This window comes from Vidua chalybeata, chromosome 18 (genome assembly GCF_026979565.1).
Source record: "Vidua chalybeata isolate OUT-0048 chromosome 18, bVidCha1 merged haplotype, whole genome shotgun sequence".
Classification (NCBI taxonomy): domain Eukaryota; kingdom Metazoa; phylum Chordata; class Aves; order Passeriformes; family Viduidae; genus Vidua; species Vidua chalybeata.
The window spans coordinates 10324607-10339395 of NC_071547.1; the positions used below are offsets into that span (position 1 = coordinate 10324607).

The 14789-nt window shown below is 43.4% G+C and overlaps 1 protein-coding gene across 3 annotated transcripts in view; it reads left to right on the plus strand.

Annotated features, from left to right (window-relative positions):
* TAOK3 (TAO kinase 3) overlaps positions 1-14789 on the plus strand; it is a 77471-nt gene that overhangs the window by 26299 nt on the left and 36383 nt on the right. For all 3 annotated transcript variants that reach the window (XM_053959858.1, XM_053959859.1, XM_053959860.1), the window contains 6 exons: positions 7159-7248; positions 8440-8650; positions 10812-10883; positions 11763-11864; positions 12144-12189; positions 12821-12917. In XM_053959858.1, coding sequence (XP_053815833.1) covers positions 8531-8650; positions 10812-10883; positions 11763-11864; positions 12144-12189; positions 12821-12917 — 437 coding nt within the window. In that variant the 5' untranslated portion in view covers positions 7159-7248; positions 8440-8530. The remainder of the gene's footprint in view (positions 1-7158; positions 7249-8439; positions 8651-10811; positions 10884-11762; positions 11865-12143; positions 12190-12820; positions 12918-14789) is intronic.

Genomic DNA, 14789 nt, shown 5'->3' on the forward strand with positions numbered 1-14789 from the left:
ATCATGTGTGATCTCCATTATAGCCTCCTACCTGGAAGGAACCATTCATTATTCCCAGTTATAACCCTGCATGAAAACTGGCATCATTCACTGTGGGTTTTCTTTCCATCTCAACAGTCTCTGTCATGCTGTTTGGAGGTGGTTTGCTGTATTGTGGCAGGAAAAAATCGATTTATTACTTTCTTAACCATGATACTTCAGTATTTTCATGATAGCTGTGATAACTTGTGCGTGCAGTTAAGGGCTGTGATTGTCACAAGGGTGTTAAAATGATCCTGAACAAGGGGGATCCATGAGGGGGCTGTCTTACAAATACATCTGATGACTGATACAGCAAACTTTGAGTTCTCTGTGAATAAAAGCAGCACGTGAGCCTTCTTCTTTCCAGACTTTCAGCCACCCAGTGCTCTTTTCATAAACACTCTCTTCTTGGACACAGTTATTAGATAATAATAAGGAGATTTTAGATGTTAGCCACTCATATTTCACTTCTATCTGTGTCTTTTATTAATGGTCATAAAAATTGCAGGTTATAAAAAGAATAAACTTAGAAAGCCAGTGGATAACTCATGTAATATTAATGACTGATATTTCCTTGGCTGGTACCTGCTAGACTTAGTCTATCATCCTTTAATAATAATATTCCCATGTAAAATGGAGTTTGTTGGGTTTTCCCAAATAAGCTTTTTCTCATTTAACTCCACTCCTGAAGCAGACTTTGGCACCTGAATGAAACAGGTGTAGCCATTCCTGAAGATACCAGCATGGAACAAATTCCTGTTCTTTATGTTAATGGTTGTGCCTGTAAATAGGTCAGGAGGAGAGCTGGATGTGCTGGAAAGTCACTGAGGGCAGGTGGAGCAGAAATGATAAACTGAAGCAGTCCAAAAGGCTGTTTCCTCAAGTGTTATCTCTGGCTAGCACAGAGCAGGCAGGAAGGAAGGAGGGCTGAGAAAGGAGAAGTTGTAGCAGGGAGATATTGAGGGGGCAAAGAAAGGGGGAACTATAACACAGTGAACAGAAGGTGTCTTGGGGGGTATATATCATGGAATTGTGGAAAGCCAGGTTGGGAATGTTGTGGAAATGTGTTGGAGTGCTGTGGCTTTCTCTGCTTAATAAACCAGCTGCAGTAAGGCAGGATGAGAAACCTTTCCCTTTTATCCATGGAGAGAAGGAACAACATGCACAGCACTGTGCAACTCATCTTCTGTAAAATTGATGTTTGGGGTGGTTTTATGAGGGTTGTTTTATTAATAGTCTGTCATGGTGAAAATTCCTGGATTTTCTTAGATTCATGAAGAAGATGCTTCACATATACCTTCCCCTGTGCCTTGAAAGAGAAGAAAAAAGTTAAACCCCTGCAATTTGGTTTCTTGTGAGAGGTGTTCTCACCCTGCATGACCAGCAAATGCCTTTTCATTTCCTCCTGCATGCACACAGCCTTTATCTGTTTCCTTACTTTGTGTAAGGACCTCCTGCATGACTCCTTCTGGCCACTTCTACTGTGATGCAGCTTCCAGAAAATCAGTACCTGAGTTGATGTTTTCTTGCACAACGAGGATAAACAGGATTTTTAAATAGAAAACTCCTTTTTCAAAGTCAACTTATGTTATGACAAAATCCACGTAGCTACACCAGGACTCACTCACTGCCCTGCACTTGCATAATGAAATCACATTTTGCCCCAAATGGCATCACAGGATTTTTTTTACGTAAATATGTGCCTCTCCCAAAGCACACCTTTCCCTTGACTGGCACACAGTAACTGTCCAGTAACATAATTCTATGTTCACCTCAGGTAGTTAAATCTCACAGTCCCTGCACTTTCTGGCTTTAAGGGACAAATCAGGAACCAGGCCATCTAAGTCATGATAAGGAAACGACTTCAAAAATACAAAGAATTTTGTTGTGTTCAGAGTTATTGTGGCAGCTGCTTCTTACACTTCAGGAAAACTTGAACTGGAGCTGGAGATGAGGTTTCAGCCTCGTTTGCTATTTAAATGACCTGGTGGCCACTGTGGTGGCTTCAGTGTCCCTGGAGATCCTACAGCTCTGAGTTGGAATGCAGGTGAATAGGAGCAGCTCAGATCTCACTGCACCATCACCCTGGACACTCTGGAAAGCTCTGGGAATAGATTTGTCAGTTGCTGGATGGGTTTTTTATTTTCTTTTTCTTGATTATGTGATGGTCAAAAAATAAACTCTTTTTTTAAAAGTACCTAAAAATAGCTTTAAACCACAAAATGGATCCAGCTCTTTGGAAGCCATTACATTAATAGGTAGGAAACTCTGAGTGTGCTGGTGTCTCTTGAGGCCTCCACAAACAAATCCAATGACTTATTTGTGCCTCTGAGTAGCACACACAGCATAATACTCATCATTTTATAATGGTCTGGAGTTTTAAGCAGCATGATGAAGAGCCTGATAAAAACACTAAAGAGAAGAAAAAGATGATGAAAATAGGGAGGCAATTTTCTCAATTTCATGATCCATCTGTGATGCTTTTTAGAGATGTTTTGGTGAGAAGGTCTGATGAAATTTGTATTTCTGTGTATGATGCTACTTGGGCTTATGTATGTTAGGGTTTAAAATGATTCCCAGATCTTTCCTCCCTTCCAGATGTACTGCTGAATTATTTCAAGTGTGCTATGATGAAATATTATGAAATGTTGCTGCTAGGAGCAGGCAGCCTTTTTTCTTCCCTTTATTTTTAATTAGGCAAGGTTTATTTGATGACTGAAAGTGCTTAATCTTGTTAAATAAAGCTGAGGAACTCTTAACAATGCTCTCTAGATTTTATGGTAAAATACAGGTTCTAATCCAAGACATGTTAATTACCCTTAAACTTAACAAGGGCATACATATTTCATTAAATTCTTTTAAATTCAACAAGAAAACTATTGGGATGCTATACCCAGTGCCTCTTGCTTTTTCATTACATATCTATTGTGAGAATGATGCTGTTTGACTTTTAAACTAAAGCCTGGGCTGTACCCCATGATTTTGGGTAGCTGTGATTATACATATTTAGCAAAGCAGTGGAATTTCAGAGCACAACTGGGACTATTCCTTTGGGGAGGGCTGGCCTGTGGCTTGATTTCATACTTGTTGAAACATTCCCGATGACTAAAACTGATTGTTTCTTGAATTTAAGCCCACTGATTTATTTTTAATTTTTTTTTTAAATAAGATTGTCTTTTATTTTTTTAATAAGTTTGTCCTGTGCTATATAAATGGTGGCCGTAGGGGAATTATAAATTGAATGTTTCCTTTAAAACTAACTGCTCCTCATCAGAAAAAAAAGCTGATTTTGTGAAGGTATTTATCTACAACAAGCCCTGCAAGTTATTAGCTGGATTTCATACCCCAGGGGCAGCGTGCAGCGATGGCCTGGGTCAGAACAGTTGTGATTCAGGGTTTTATTAGCATGAGTAATGTGTGAACTCCTCATGACCTGATGCACACACGAGCTCTGGACTGCCCTGACCCCCGAGCGCAGCGCCGGGATGGAATTCCAGGTGTGCTGCAGAGCAAACACTCCAAAGGGAAATTCCTGCACTTCTGCTCGGAGGCTGGAGCTGGTGAACAGCTGTGGCTGCACCCAGATGTTTATAGGAACGGGGAGACATTGATGGATGTTCTGGGGTGACTCCTTGGAAAAGCCATCCCTAGAGGTGGGGTTGGAGGAGCTGCTGCTGTGCCACTGCTGGGGTTCTGCTCACGTTGTCCAGCTTTCCTGGCTGTGTCCCCATGCCCTGAGTCTGCTCCTCCTGCTGTGTGCCCTCAGGGAGCACTGCCCTGATACCTGCAGAGCCCCAAATGCTCAGCAATATTTGTCTTTCCTGCTGGAGGTCACTGGGTGCCTTCTGTTCCAGTTCCATCCCAAGTGAATCATTTTGCTTCAGAGAAATCTGCGGGAAGGACGTGAGAGGACTTGCTGCTTCTAGACCAGAGTGAAATCTTTCCTGAGTGTCTTGGAATTGGTGATTAATTGAAGCAAACAAAGGCTGTCGTGGAGGTGCTTTTTGTATGCCCTGTTCATAGTTCGAATTTCTGTGCCAGATACGTGAATCTGACTGGTTTAAGCATTAAAATGGGTGAAGTGCCTGGAAAAAACACATATGTTGTGTTCACTTACATCAAGTTAGCTGGGAAAGTAATTCTTAACAATCAAAGAAATAACACTGAACTGCTTAAAAATGTGGAGGTTCCAGAATGTTCTCCAAAAAGCTTCTCTAAAATAATGGGCTGTTCATCCAAGGCTGTGGTCTTCATGTGAAAGATTCAGCCCAGGACAAAGTGTTTGTGTTTGGCCTGGCCAGCCAGCCATATGTACCAATTAAAGGGAAGGGGAAGAGCTCCAGCTTCCTAAAAACAACACAAAAACTGCCCAAATCAAACCAACAAAACCCTGTCTGTTTGTGGGTGGGGACTGCAGGGGAACTTGAGCACCTTCCTTACTTCAAGCTCAAAAGGTTTCCTACTCAGGACAGTTATCAGCTGAATTTATCTCAGAATTTCCTCCTTTACGTCGTATTCCAGGTTTTGGAGAGACTGAAGTGATGAAATGGGGCTCTGGGCTTGCCATTCTTGGGAAAATAATTCTGGTGTGAATTTATTCCCCTCAAAATAGGCATCTAAAAATGGGTGCATGAGCCATGTCATGTTGCTCCTCCTCTGAGTGGAATCTGCTGCTGGTCCACCCTGTTTCCTGTAGTTTGTTTTTCTGCATGGAGTGGAAAACTTTGTCCTTGTTTTGGGAAGTACCCTGGTGTAGTTAGGAACTAAAATTAATTTTGTGAGTTTCTGGGCGCATTTGGAACAGCCCTATGGTGCTGTGAGGTGCAATTCAAACTGGGTTTTCACAAGCCACGTGAAATGTCAGTACTTTAGCTCCTCTTAAAGGTGCTTCCAGTTGTGTTTGGTTCTTTATATCCAGGTCAAGGTGTTTTCTGTTGTTATTAGTACAGCACCTGGAAGTTGTAAGTGGTAGGAGAGAACCTTTGTGCACACACCTGTAGCAAAAGTAGTTAATTCATGGTTTTTAAATGCGAGGGTTGCTTAGCATTGAGGGAACTCTGCTGTCTGAACAGAATGCTGATCTCCCAAACCCTCAAAATTCAGAGTTACTTGTCACTTCCCTAAGTCACTGCCAGTGTGATTAATGATGTTTCCTTTTGAGGTCTTCAGGGCATGCAGAGTCTCAGAAGCTGCTTTACAAGGATGAAAAGCAGAAATCAGGCTTCTAATAGAAATTGTTTTTGGTGTATTAATTCAGCACTTTGGTAATGAAAGGGACCTGCTCAAATTGACCATACTTTGAATTTAAGTTTTTTTTCTACTAATGGCACTCCACTCTTACAGTGTTCTGCCTTGATTTAAACCATTTTTATTTCAGTCTCCACATATCTAGATGAGAGTTGTGATGTTAAGGATTTGTGACCTTGCCAGCCTAAATGAAAGAGGTGTGATGTGTATCTGTGGTGTTTTACACTGTCCAAAAGCCAAACTGTGGCTCTGGTGCTGTGCTGGTGTCTGCAGAGGGCTCTCAGGGTTTGTGGGATCCTGTGGATCACTCGGTGATCATGTTCAATCAACACAACTCAGGTTGCTGTTGGTACACTTTCCATCCTATGTTTTTTCATATTCATTACTGGGAAGTAATAGCCCTGCTGAGCAGATTTACCAGGAAGATTTACTTGCCTCACTACTCGTGTCTGCCCTAATTGGAAAATGACATTATCACTTAGGGCTTAACTCTTAAGTATTGACATTTAGCCTCCCATTTTAAATACCTTGAATACTGGAGCTGCACAGCCTTTCTTAATGGCAGAGAGGTTCATTTGACTGGAGATGGATAAACTATTTTCTCCATCCGTTTGTTTTTATTTTTTTAAAGCCAGATGGATTTTTCTGTTGGCTGAAGAATGCCAGACCTGAAATGCTGCATTCTTTGCCCTGTCTGCAGGGCTGTAGTAAATATAGCACCTTTGGGTGAGGCCAATCAGCTGAAAATGAATAAGCATTTCATTCATCTGGCTTTTGTTTATACTTGAGATATTTTTTATTTAAAAGCAGAGCAGTGCAGAACCTTTTTTTGGTGCTCTTCAAATAGCCTTTTAACAGCTCGATACTATTGGCCTGTGGTGAGATAAAGTAACAAAAATAACACTTTTGGTAATGTTAGCTATTAACAGGAAGATTTCTGCTCATTTATTTTTTCCCTAATAAAGGAGAGCATGAGTTAGTGTGTCATTAAATCAGGTGCCTATTAATTCAGATTTTGGCAACGTAACTATTGCACTCTGCTTAACTTGGAAGCATTTCTGCTGTGCATGTAGCTACAGGATAACTTTTTCCACAAGTTCAGGCTATTCCCAGCTCTCCCTGTGTCCCACTCCCCTGAGGGGACAGCAGTGGCTTTTTGGGGGTGTCCCTACACCCATGGGAGTGGGTGGCTGCAGTGGGGGACATCCCTCACTGTGACCTGATTGCAGCTGATGGGGCTCACTGCCTGGCACTCCTTTTCCATCTTTGCATTGCTCAGACTCTCCCTGGTGGAATTCAGCAATGTTTGACTTACTGATGGCCAGGACTTTCCCTGGAATCTTGTGTGTCATCAGGTAGAACTCAGAGAGTCAATGGACACAGGCTTGTCAGCTTCTGACAGAATCATGGAATGGTTTGGGTTGGAAGGGACCTTAAAGCCCATCCAGTGCCACCCCTGCCAGGGCAGGGACACCTTCCACTGTCCCAGGCTGCTCCAAGCCCCATCCAGCCTGGCCTTGGACACTGCCAGGGATGGGGATTTTTTTTCTGAACTTTGTTCTTTTTAAAGATGATCTAAAAAGCAGGGTCTGAGAGGGAACTTCTTGTGCCTGAGCAAGCTTAAGAGTCTTTATAAAAGCCAAAGAACTTGGCATTTAACCTCTTTTCCTGGTTTTCTGTCCTCCAGGGATGTATAGTCGGAGGGCTTTGGAGCACAGGAAGTGCTAATCCTCACCTAAAGACACACCATTAGCATTCTCAGCCAGTTCTCCTTGTGCTTCCCCTGTAGTCACTGGCTTTTACTGGATGTGGTGGTTTTGTGTGTTAGAGTAAGGTGTAAAACTTCAAAATCATGTTTCTAAATCTAGTTCCTTGTTTTTTTCTTTGCAGAATAGGAGAGTCTGGAGGGCTGGGAGCACGGGACAATGCTGCTGGAAGGAATGTGAGCCACGGAGCATGGTTGGTGCCACAGCTATCCAGGTGGGCTCCTCTCACTGCACCTCTCCTCCTTGCTCCATCACTGACCCTCAGCCAGGGAGGCTGTCTCAGCACCAGGCCAAAATTCTGCTTTTGTCCAGATGGCACTTGAAGTCCAAAACCTTCTAAAGCATTTTCTATGTGTGTTTTCATTTCAAATTTGTCTGGTTATTACATTTCAGCTGGGCTCCCATTAAATGTTGCCCTGGTTTGCATCATGATACAGGCTGAAGGTCCTGGTGTGTGTTTGCAGGAGTTTGTTGTGCACAGACAAGATGTGGCCCTAGTAAAGGAGGTGCTGAACCACAGGTGTGAAAGTACCTCCAGACTGATGGAAACTGCTCCAAGTGACTCAGCTGCAGCTCCTCTGCTGCATTTCACGAGCCAAAAGCAGATGAGTGAAGGCCCCCATCAGTGCTTTGCATATGTGTATTTAATGAGTCAATACAGATTTTTCAAGATGTTTTGTTAAGAAATGGAAAACTTCCTGATATTAGGATGTTTCTTCTTTTTTTCTTTTTTTTTCTCCTTCCCACACAAATAAAATTTTGGGGATGAATACTGAAAGTCTTCATTTAGATGCAGCTCAGTTCTGTGCTGAGGAAGAATTTAGGGAGGCAAAGATGTGCCCTATAGGATGGAGTTTAGGATTCTTCAAAAGCAATTCCTTGTGCTGGGAGCGATCACAATCCAGTAGCACTGGCTGTCATGCAGCACTGAGCAAATAAATGAGAAGTAACAATTACATGGCTGCAAAGTGTTCCTGTGGAATAGCAGCTGACTTTTCCACCAGCACCAGCTGGCAGTTGGGAGTAGAGAAACAAAGCAAACAGGCCAGGAAAGTAGGAGGAACAACAGAGAGAGTCTAAAAACTGACACACTGGGAGCCTGGTGTGAAGAATAACAAACTCCTGTCACAGGATGTTTTGCATAGCAACAGGACTCTTGAATTCAAGTGGACTTCAGTGTCACTGCAGCACTTGCTTCCTGTGTGAGATAAAGAGCTGTTGTATCCTGAATGCATTTTAATCTCTCTATCTAAATAGGACTAATAATTAAAAAGAATTAGCTGGAGGGAGGAAGCAATGGTGAAGCCTATTGCTACTGGAAGTGTTTCCTCTCGTGTTGCTGTCAGAGAAGTGTGAACAGAACCACGTGCAGGGGAAGCAGATTAAAGATGCACTTTCCCAGCAGGTGCTGAGAGCTGTCTGCAAAGGGCTTTGTCGATGAAGGAAGGAATTGGCTGGGACTTGAGAGCACAAAGCAGTTCCTAACACGCTTCAACATGCGCAAAGGGGTGCCAAAGGACCCAGAAATAGCTGACCTGTTCTACAAAGATGATCCTGAGGAAATATTCGTGGGTTTGCATGAAATTGGACATGGAAGCTTTGGAGCAGTTTACTTTGTAAGTAGAGTTCATTCATTTTTTGGAGAGCAGAATAATTTCAAGTGACCTTTTGGAGGCTTTAGAGCATTTGTAGAAGGAGGTGTTCCTTGAGTTTTTAGTGCTTTGTGTGCATTAGTTTGGTGAGAACACATCTCAAAAAGAAGTGTTCCCAAACCATTCCTGATCTCTTTAATGTTCCAGCTGTATTTACAGTAGCAGTTTACTATAGTCTTAATAGTGCACCCAACTATCCAGGTCAAGTATATGGTGTTTGATGCTGAAAGTTGAATTTAAACCGTTGAAAATTAATTTGCCAAACTGGAATTTCAAGATACTTGGAGTTCGTATGCTTGGAAATCTCTACAAATTCCTTTATGGCAAAAGCAAAGAGAGAGTCCTCAGAGGAATGGGAATTCAGGCAGGCAGGATGTGTGACACTCATTGATACAGGCAAGAGAATTTAATCTGGAAATGAGAAAAATAGTGCTTTTACAGTTGGTATCAAACAAAGCCAAATCCAAAGTACTGGAATTGGAAATAATTATAATCCAGTTGGCATTAATGAGACTGAAATAGAATCAATATTGAAAAAAAATCATTTAATCATCAATTAAAGCTGCTTTGGAACCATGGTCAACCACTCAGGAGGATCGGGTTCACTGGAACTGGGTTTCTGAATATCAGGCAGTAAAGCATTAAGGTATGATCCCTGACAGCTCTAGCTTGGCCACAGGTAGCATGAGTTATTTCCAGCATTCCAATTCACTGTTTGGAGCTGTGTGAAGTGATACTGCTCTTGGTGGAACTGTTGTAACCAGACAAACCTTAAATTTTTTTGTCATATAAGTATTTCATGTGTATTTTGAGGGATAACAATATAATTTCTCAAGGTATATCATCCCAAAGAGGCCCAAAACTGCCTCAGCACATGTGTGCTCACACAGCCCTGGCAGTTGTCTCAGCCAGGAGCATCCCAAGCTCTTGCAGCCAGAACTTCCCCCACAGCTCTGGGAAGGTGGCAGTGTGTCCTTCAGTGATAAATCCCAGCTGGAAGGACAGACAGCATGGTCAGCTGGAGCTGCTTGGAATTCATGTGACAGGCAGAAAGAAAGCATAAATACATCTGAGTAAAACACTCTTGATCTTCTCTGTGCTGAATCAGGGTGGCAAGTGGTGGGGAAGGGCTTTGCCTTATCCCAGAGTTACTCATTTTCAGCTTTCTGTGCCTCGTTTGAGGAGTGTGAGCTGTGAGGGGCCTGTGTCACCTCCTTTCAGTAATTCCTGTGCCCCACTGGTTCACTCAACACAGTTTTTCTTTGAAGTCCCCACACGCCTCAGAAAATGTTATTAGTTAATACATTACTTGAAAGGAGGATTTACCACATTTAGCTCCTATTATAGCTTAAGCTTTTAACTGTCACTAATTTTTTTGTCCCAAAAATGGTTGGAGGTACAGAGATTTCAGCAACTTGTTTTAAGACCAAAAGCTTGACATTTTTTACCCTTAACAAGTAGAAATGAGGGCAGTGCCAGTCCAGGCAAGGAGAGATCTTTCCAAACCTGAGTTTTTAGCCTCTAATTACCATCCCTGTGTCATCCAGGCTGCAGAAAAGTAAAATTTTGATAGCTGCATAATCTTCAGAACAAAACTAAGATCTAGTGCAGTGAAAGGAAAGCTTTTTTAATTTAGATAAATTCCAGGTTGAATCATCTTTTTGAAGCTGGAAATTGAAATAACTATTTAAGAATGTCAGTGTTGTATGGAGTTTTTGGATGAAGTCATGGAGATTTGGATACACCTCTTTATTTGTTTCTTTGGCAAACATTTTGCCAGAGGTTCATCTAAAACTGTTTCTACTGTAATTCCAATAGAACTGTATTTTGAGCCTTCTCAGTAGGTGCAGTATCTTTTACATATCAATAGAGAAGTAGCACAAAGTCTGAGGAAGGAACAGTGGATATGGCCAGATAAAATCAGGGGAAAGTGTTCTAACAGTTGTGTGGTAAGTCATATCCTGAGGAAGATGTCTCTGAGGTGCAGGAGCTTGCAAGGATATAGGAGAAAAAAGCCTGCATTTGCCACAGGCACAGCTCACTCTGTGGGGAGAGGGGGGAAAAAAATGAAGCTTTTTTCAATCTATTTCTAGCTTTTTTCCATGTTTCTCTTTCCCTACTCCAGGCTACGAATTCCCACACTAATGAGGTGGTGGCAGTCAAGAAGATGTCCTATAGTGGAAAGCAAACAAATGAGGTGAGAGGAATAAAGGCAGTTGTGCATTCAGGAGCTGTGGCAGCTCCAGTGGAAATTGAGCAGTGGAATGAGCTGCAGCTCTGGTTTGACCCCAAGAGAACAGCTCTTAATGCAGGAGCTGCTGCTCCCTTCCATGGGAACCGTGGAGGTTTGCAGAGAAAATGAGTTTATGCAAATTTTGACAAATAGTTCAGTTGAAGGAAGTGAGTGGGGACTCAAAATGCCTGGATGGGGCTTCCTTCAGAAATAATGTTATTAAGAAGTGTGTTAAGAGCACACTGGCCACTGGAGCACATCTCTCTGAAAGGCCTGAGGTTTTATCAAATGGCAAAGAGCTGCTAATCTCAGTCTCATCTCAGTTGTTGTGTGTTAATGGTTCCTCTTATTTTTGTGTGGAACTTGGACCCACTGATCCTTTGGACTGGTGTGTGGATGTGCAGGGTGTGTTTGTTTGTTAAGAGCAAACAGAGGTGGTTTAAACTCATTTTTCCTTGCTTTTTCTCGCAAATGTCAGTGGTTCTGTGCTGTGTTACAGAAGGTGAGCAGCTCACTGCTGCTCTCTGTAGTTTCTTACTAACTTCGAGGCCACTGAACACTTCAATTTGCAAAGCAGCAGCATTTAAGTAAAATGTGTTGCAGTTAAAATGAGGAAAAAAATTATTTTGGCAGTCCTCAAGCTGTTTAATATATCTTGAGGGTATCTCAGTGCAGGAGGGAGACAGAAAACTGATTTACAGCTGTGCTTTTGCAACACTGACTTTCCATCTTCATATTGTAAATTAGTTTTATGGTCACTTTTCAGACTGTGTGGTGCATGAATGGATGTAGAGGATTAAGAAGAGAAATGTATTTATACTTTTTGCTTTGTTTTTCCATTAGAAATGGCAGGATATCATCAAAGAAGTCAAGTTTCTCCAACAGCTGAAGCACCCCAACACCATAGAGTACAAGGGCTGTTACCTGAAGGAGCACACGGCGTGGGTGAGTGAGGGACATTTGGAGCACATGGACAAAATGTGCTCAGCACAGGCTATGAAACAGCTTTGGGGTTGTGCTGGACAGAACTAAAATAAAGTCCAATTTTGCATCTTCTGATGGAAAGCTAACAAAACCTACTACTTGCTTTGTTTTTTTTTTTTTCCCTCCTTAATCAGGGCGTTAAAGCCAGCGTGTGATTTAAATCTGGAATGTAAAAATGTTTCCTAATTTCAAAATGCTTCCAGAGATACTTGAAGGCATGATGTTCTCTTTCTTTTGCAGTTGGTTATGGAGTACTGTTTAGGATCAGCTTCTGATTTGCTAGAAGGTAAGTTTGATATATCTTGGATTTTCTTTTTGCCAATGCCCCCAGCCTGATTATATGGGAGGCTGTTTCCTCACAGGGTGGGGTTTTGCAGATGGTACAGGTGCTCTGTCTGTCCTGCTCCATTCTCTAGGAACAATTTGAGGCTTTCCCAGTGCTACAGATAGTTGGCATGCACGTTTTGATTTTGTCAAATGAAGCTATAAAAGTGTACAGGTGTGTTCCTGTAATCTGTGCCTTTTTAGGCTGCCTGGTTTTGGAATATCCACAATAAAATCCTGCAGAGATCACCTTTGTCCTTGCCTTGCAGTGTGCAGGAATAATTATAGATGTGATCTCAACACTGGAACAGCTCCTGCAAAGAAATAGAGGAATCCAAGTCAAAATAGGGAATCAAAGCCAAAGTTTACAAAAATTAATGTTCCTTGGGGGCCAAGATCACAGGATCACAATTTGGGTTGGGAGGGACCTTAAAACCCTCACAAGGAAAAGTTCTCACAAGGAAAAATTCTTCCCTAATTTCTCTTCGTAGCAGATTGGTGGGATTCCTTTCTTTAAAAAACACTTTCTCAGGAAAATATCCCATTTATTTTCTTCTGTTTTGTTTTATTTTCTTGATTTTTTCCCCCCGTAGTTCACAAGAAACCACTCCAGGAAGTGGAGATTGCTGCCATCACCCACGGTGCCTTGCAGGGGCTGGCCTACCTGCACTCCCACTGTAGGATCCACAGGTGAGGCTGGAGCTTCCATCTGCTGCTCCCTGCAGTCTCAAAGCTGCTTAGAAAGTTTTTCTGCCAACCTTGGAAAAAGTTATTCTACCAACATTTTCTCTGCCTTGTTGGCAATTGTTCTGTGCAGACCCTGGTAACAAAGGCTACCCAGGAATACTGCACTGAACACTAATAGAAAAATACCACCCTAAATGTGCAAATAAATTGGAGTTCACTGAGCTAGACTATTTCTAAGACTAGATAATTTTTCATATTTACAAGCGAATAAGTAAAACTGTATTGGTTTTGCAAGGCCTGGTTTCTGGTAGCAGGGCGGGGGGGAAATCACAGAGGTGTGATGGAATCACAATTAGGTGATGGAAGTGTAAGTCAAGGATAAAACTACCTGAAGAGAAATCCATGGAAGATGGCAGAGCCTTGGAAAAGCTGCCCAAGGAGGGTGTGGATTTTCCCTCTCTGGAGACATTCCAAACCCACCTGGCCACGTTCCTGTGTCACCTGCTCCAGGGGGGTTGCTCTGGGTCTCTTCCAGAGCTGCCTTCCAACCCCAGCTACCCTGTGCTTCTGTGACCTGCTTTTCATCCAAAGCCCATTCCACCTTTTCCCTGCTCAGGTGGGAAGGTCGATCTGCTCGCCCAGAATGAGGAGCAGCGACACATCCTCTGCTCTGGCAGAAAAGGACAGGCCACAGGGCGGGGAGCAGCACCGTGCTGCTGCGCGCAGCCCAGCGAGAGGTTCCTCTGCTGGAACGGCGCGGCTGTGAGGGAGAAGGGGCAGGATTTTGGGGGTTGGAGACGCGATTTTGGGGGTTGGGGACGCGATTTTGGGGGTTGGGGACGCGATTTTGGGGGTTGGGGACGCGATTTTGGGAGCGGGTCCCGCGGCTCCGACCCCGCGCGGGGACCCGGCGCGGGGGCGCCACCTGGTGGCGAGGGAGCGGCACTGCAGGCCCCGCGCGGCTGATTGCGCGTGGCGCTGGGGGTGGAAAAGGAGAGAATTCTTGGTTTTTTTTCATTATTTAATTGCAGGCACAAGGCTGGCAGATATGTTGCTGATAGCTGATGTGGCTGTTGAGCCATGGTATAGAATCACAGCATGGTTTGGTTTGGAAGGGACTTTAAAGTTCATCCAGTGCCGCCCCATCCATGGGCAGGGACACCTTCCACTATCCCTGGTGGCTCCAAGCCCTGTCCAGCCTGGCCTTGGGCACTGCCAGGGATCCAGGGGCAGCCACAGCTTCTCTGGACACCCTGTGCCAGGGCCTCACCACCCTTACAGGGAAGGATTCCTTCCTAAGTTCCCATCTAACCCTGCTTTCTGTCAGTGGGAAGCCAATCCCTGTGTCCTGTCCCTCCATCCCTTGTAAATAGGGAATAAATCCCTCTCCATCTTTCTTCTAGGTTCCATTCAGGTACTGGAAGGCCACAATTAGGTCACCCTGAAGCCTTCTTTATTCAGGCTAAACAATTCCAGTTCTTTCAGCCTTTCCCTGTGGAAGAGGTGCTCCATCCCTTTGGCTGTTGTACAGGAAGGGAAGGTGGCAGTGGAGGTGACAGAGAAGGGGACAGCCTGTGCTGTCTCTCTTGTCCTTTTGAGGTGTTCATTCTTGCACTCACAAGACTTCAGCACTTGTCCTGCAGCAGAAGTGTCAGCATGTAGCACTTGTGGATGAAATATTCCAGAGAATTACTTCTGAAGCAGTGCTGTCCAGGGAATGGGGGAGTAGAGGTTACTCTGGGCTTGCTGCTGAAACAGTCAGTGAATTTCTCTGTGTCTCTGCCAGCATTATGAATTGCAGACAAAGGCATCTCACCAGAGTTTGCACCATGCTGAATTACTTTTTCTCTTTTCCTCTTTTTTTCTCTGTTAAAG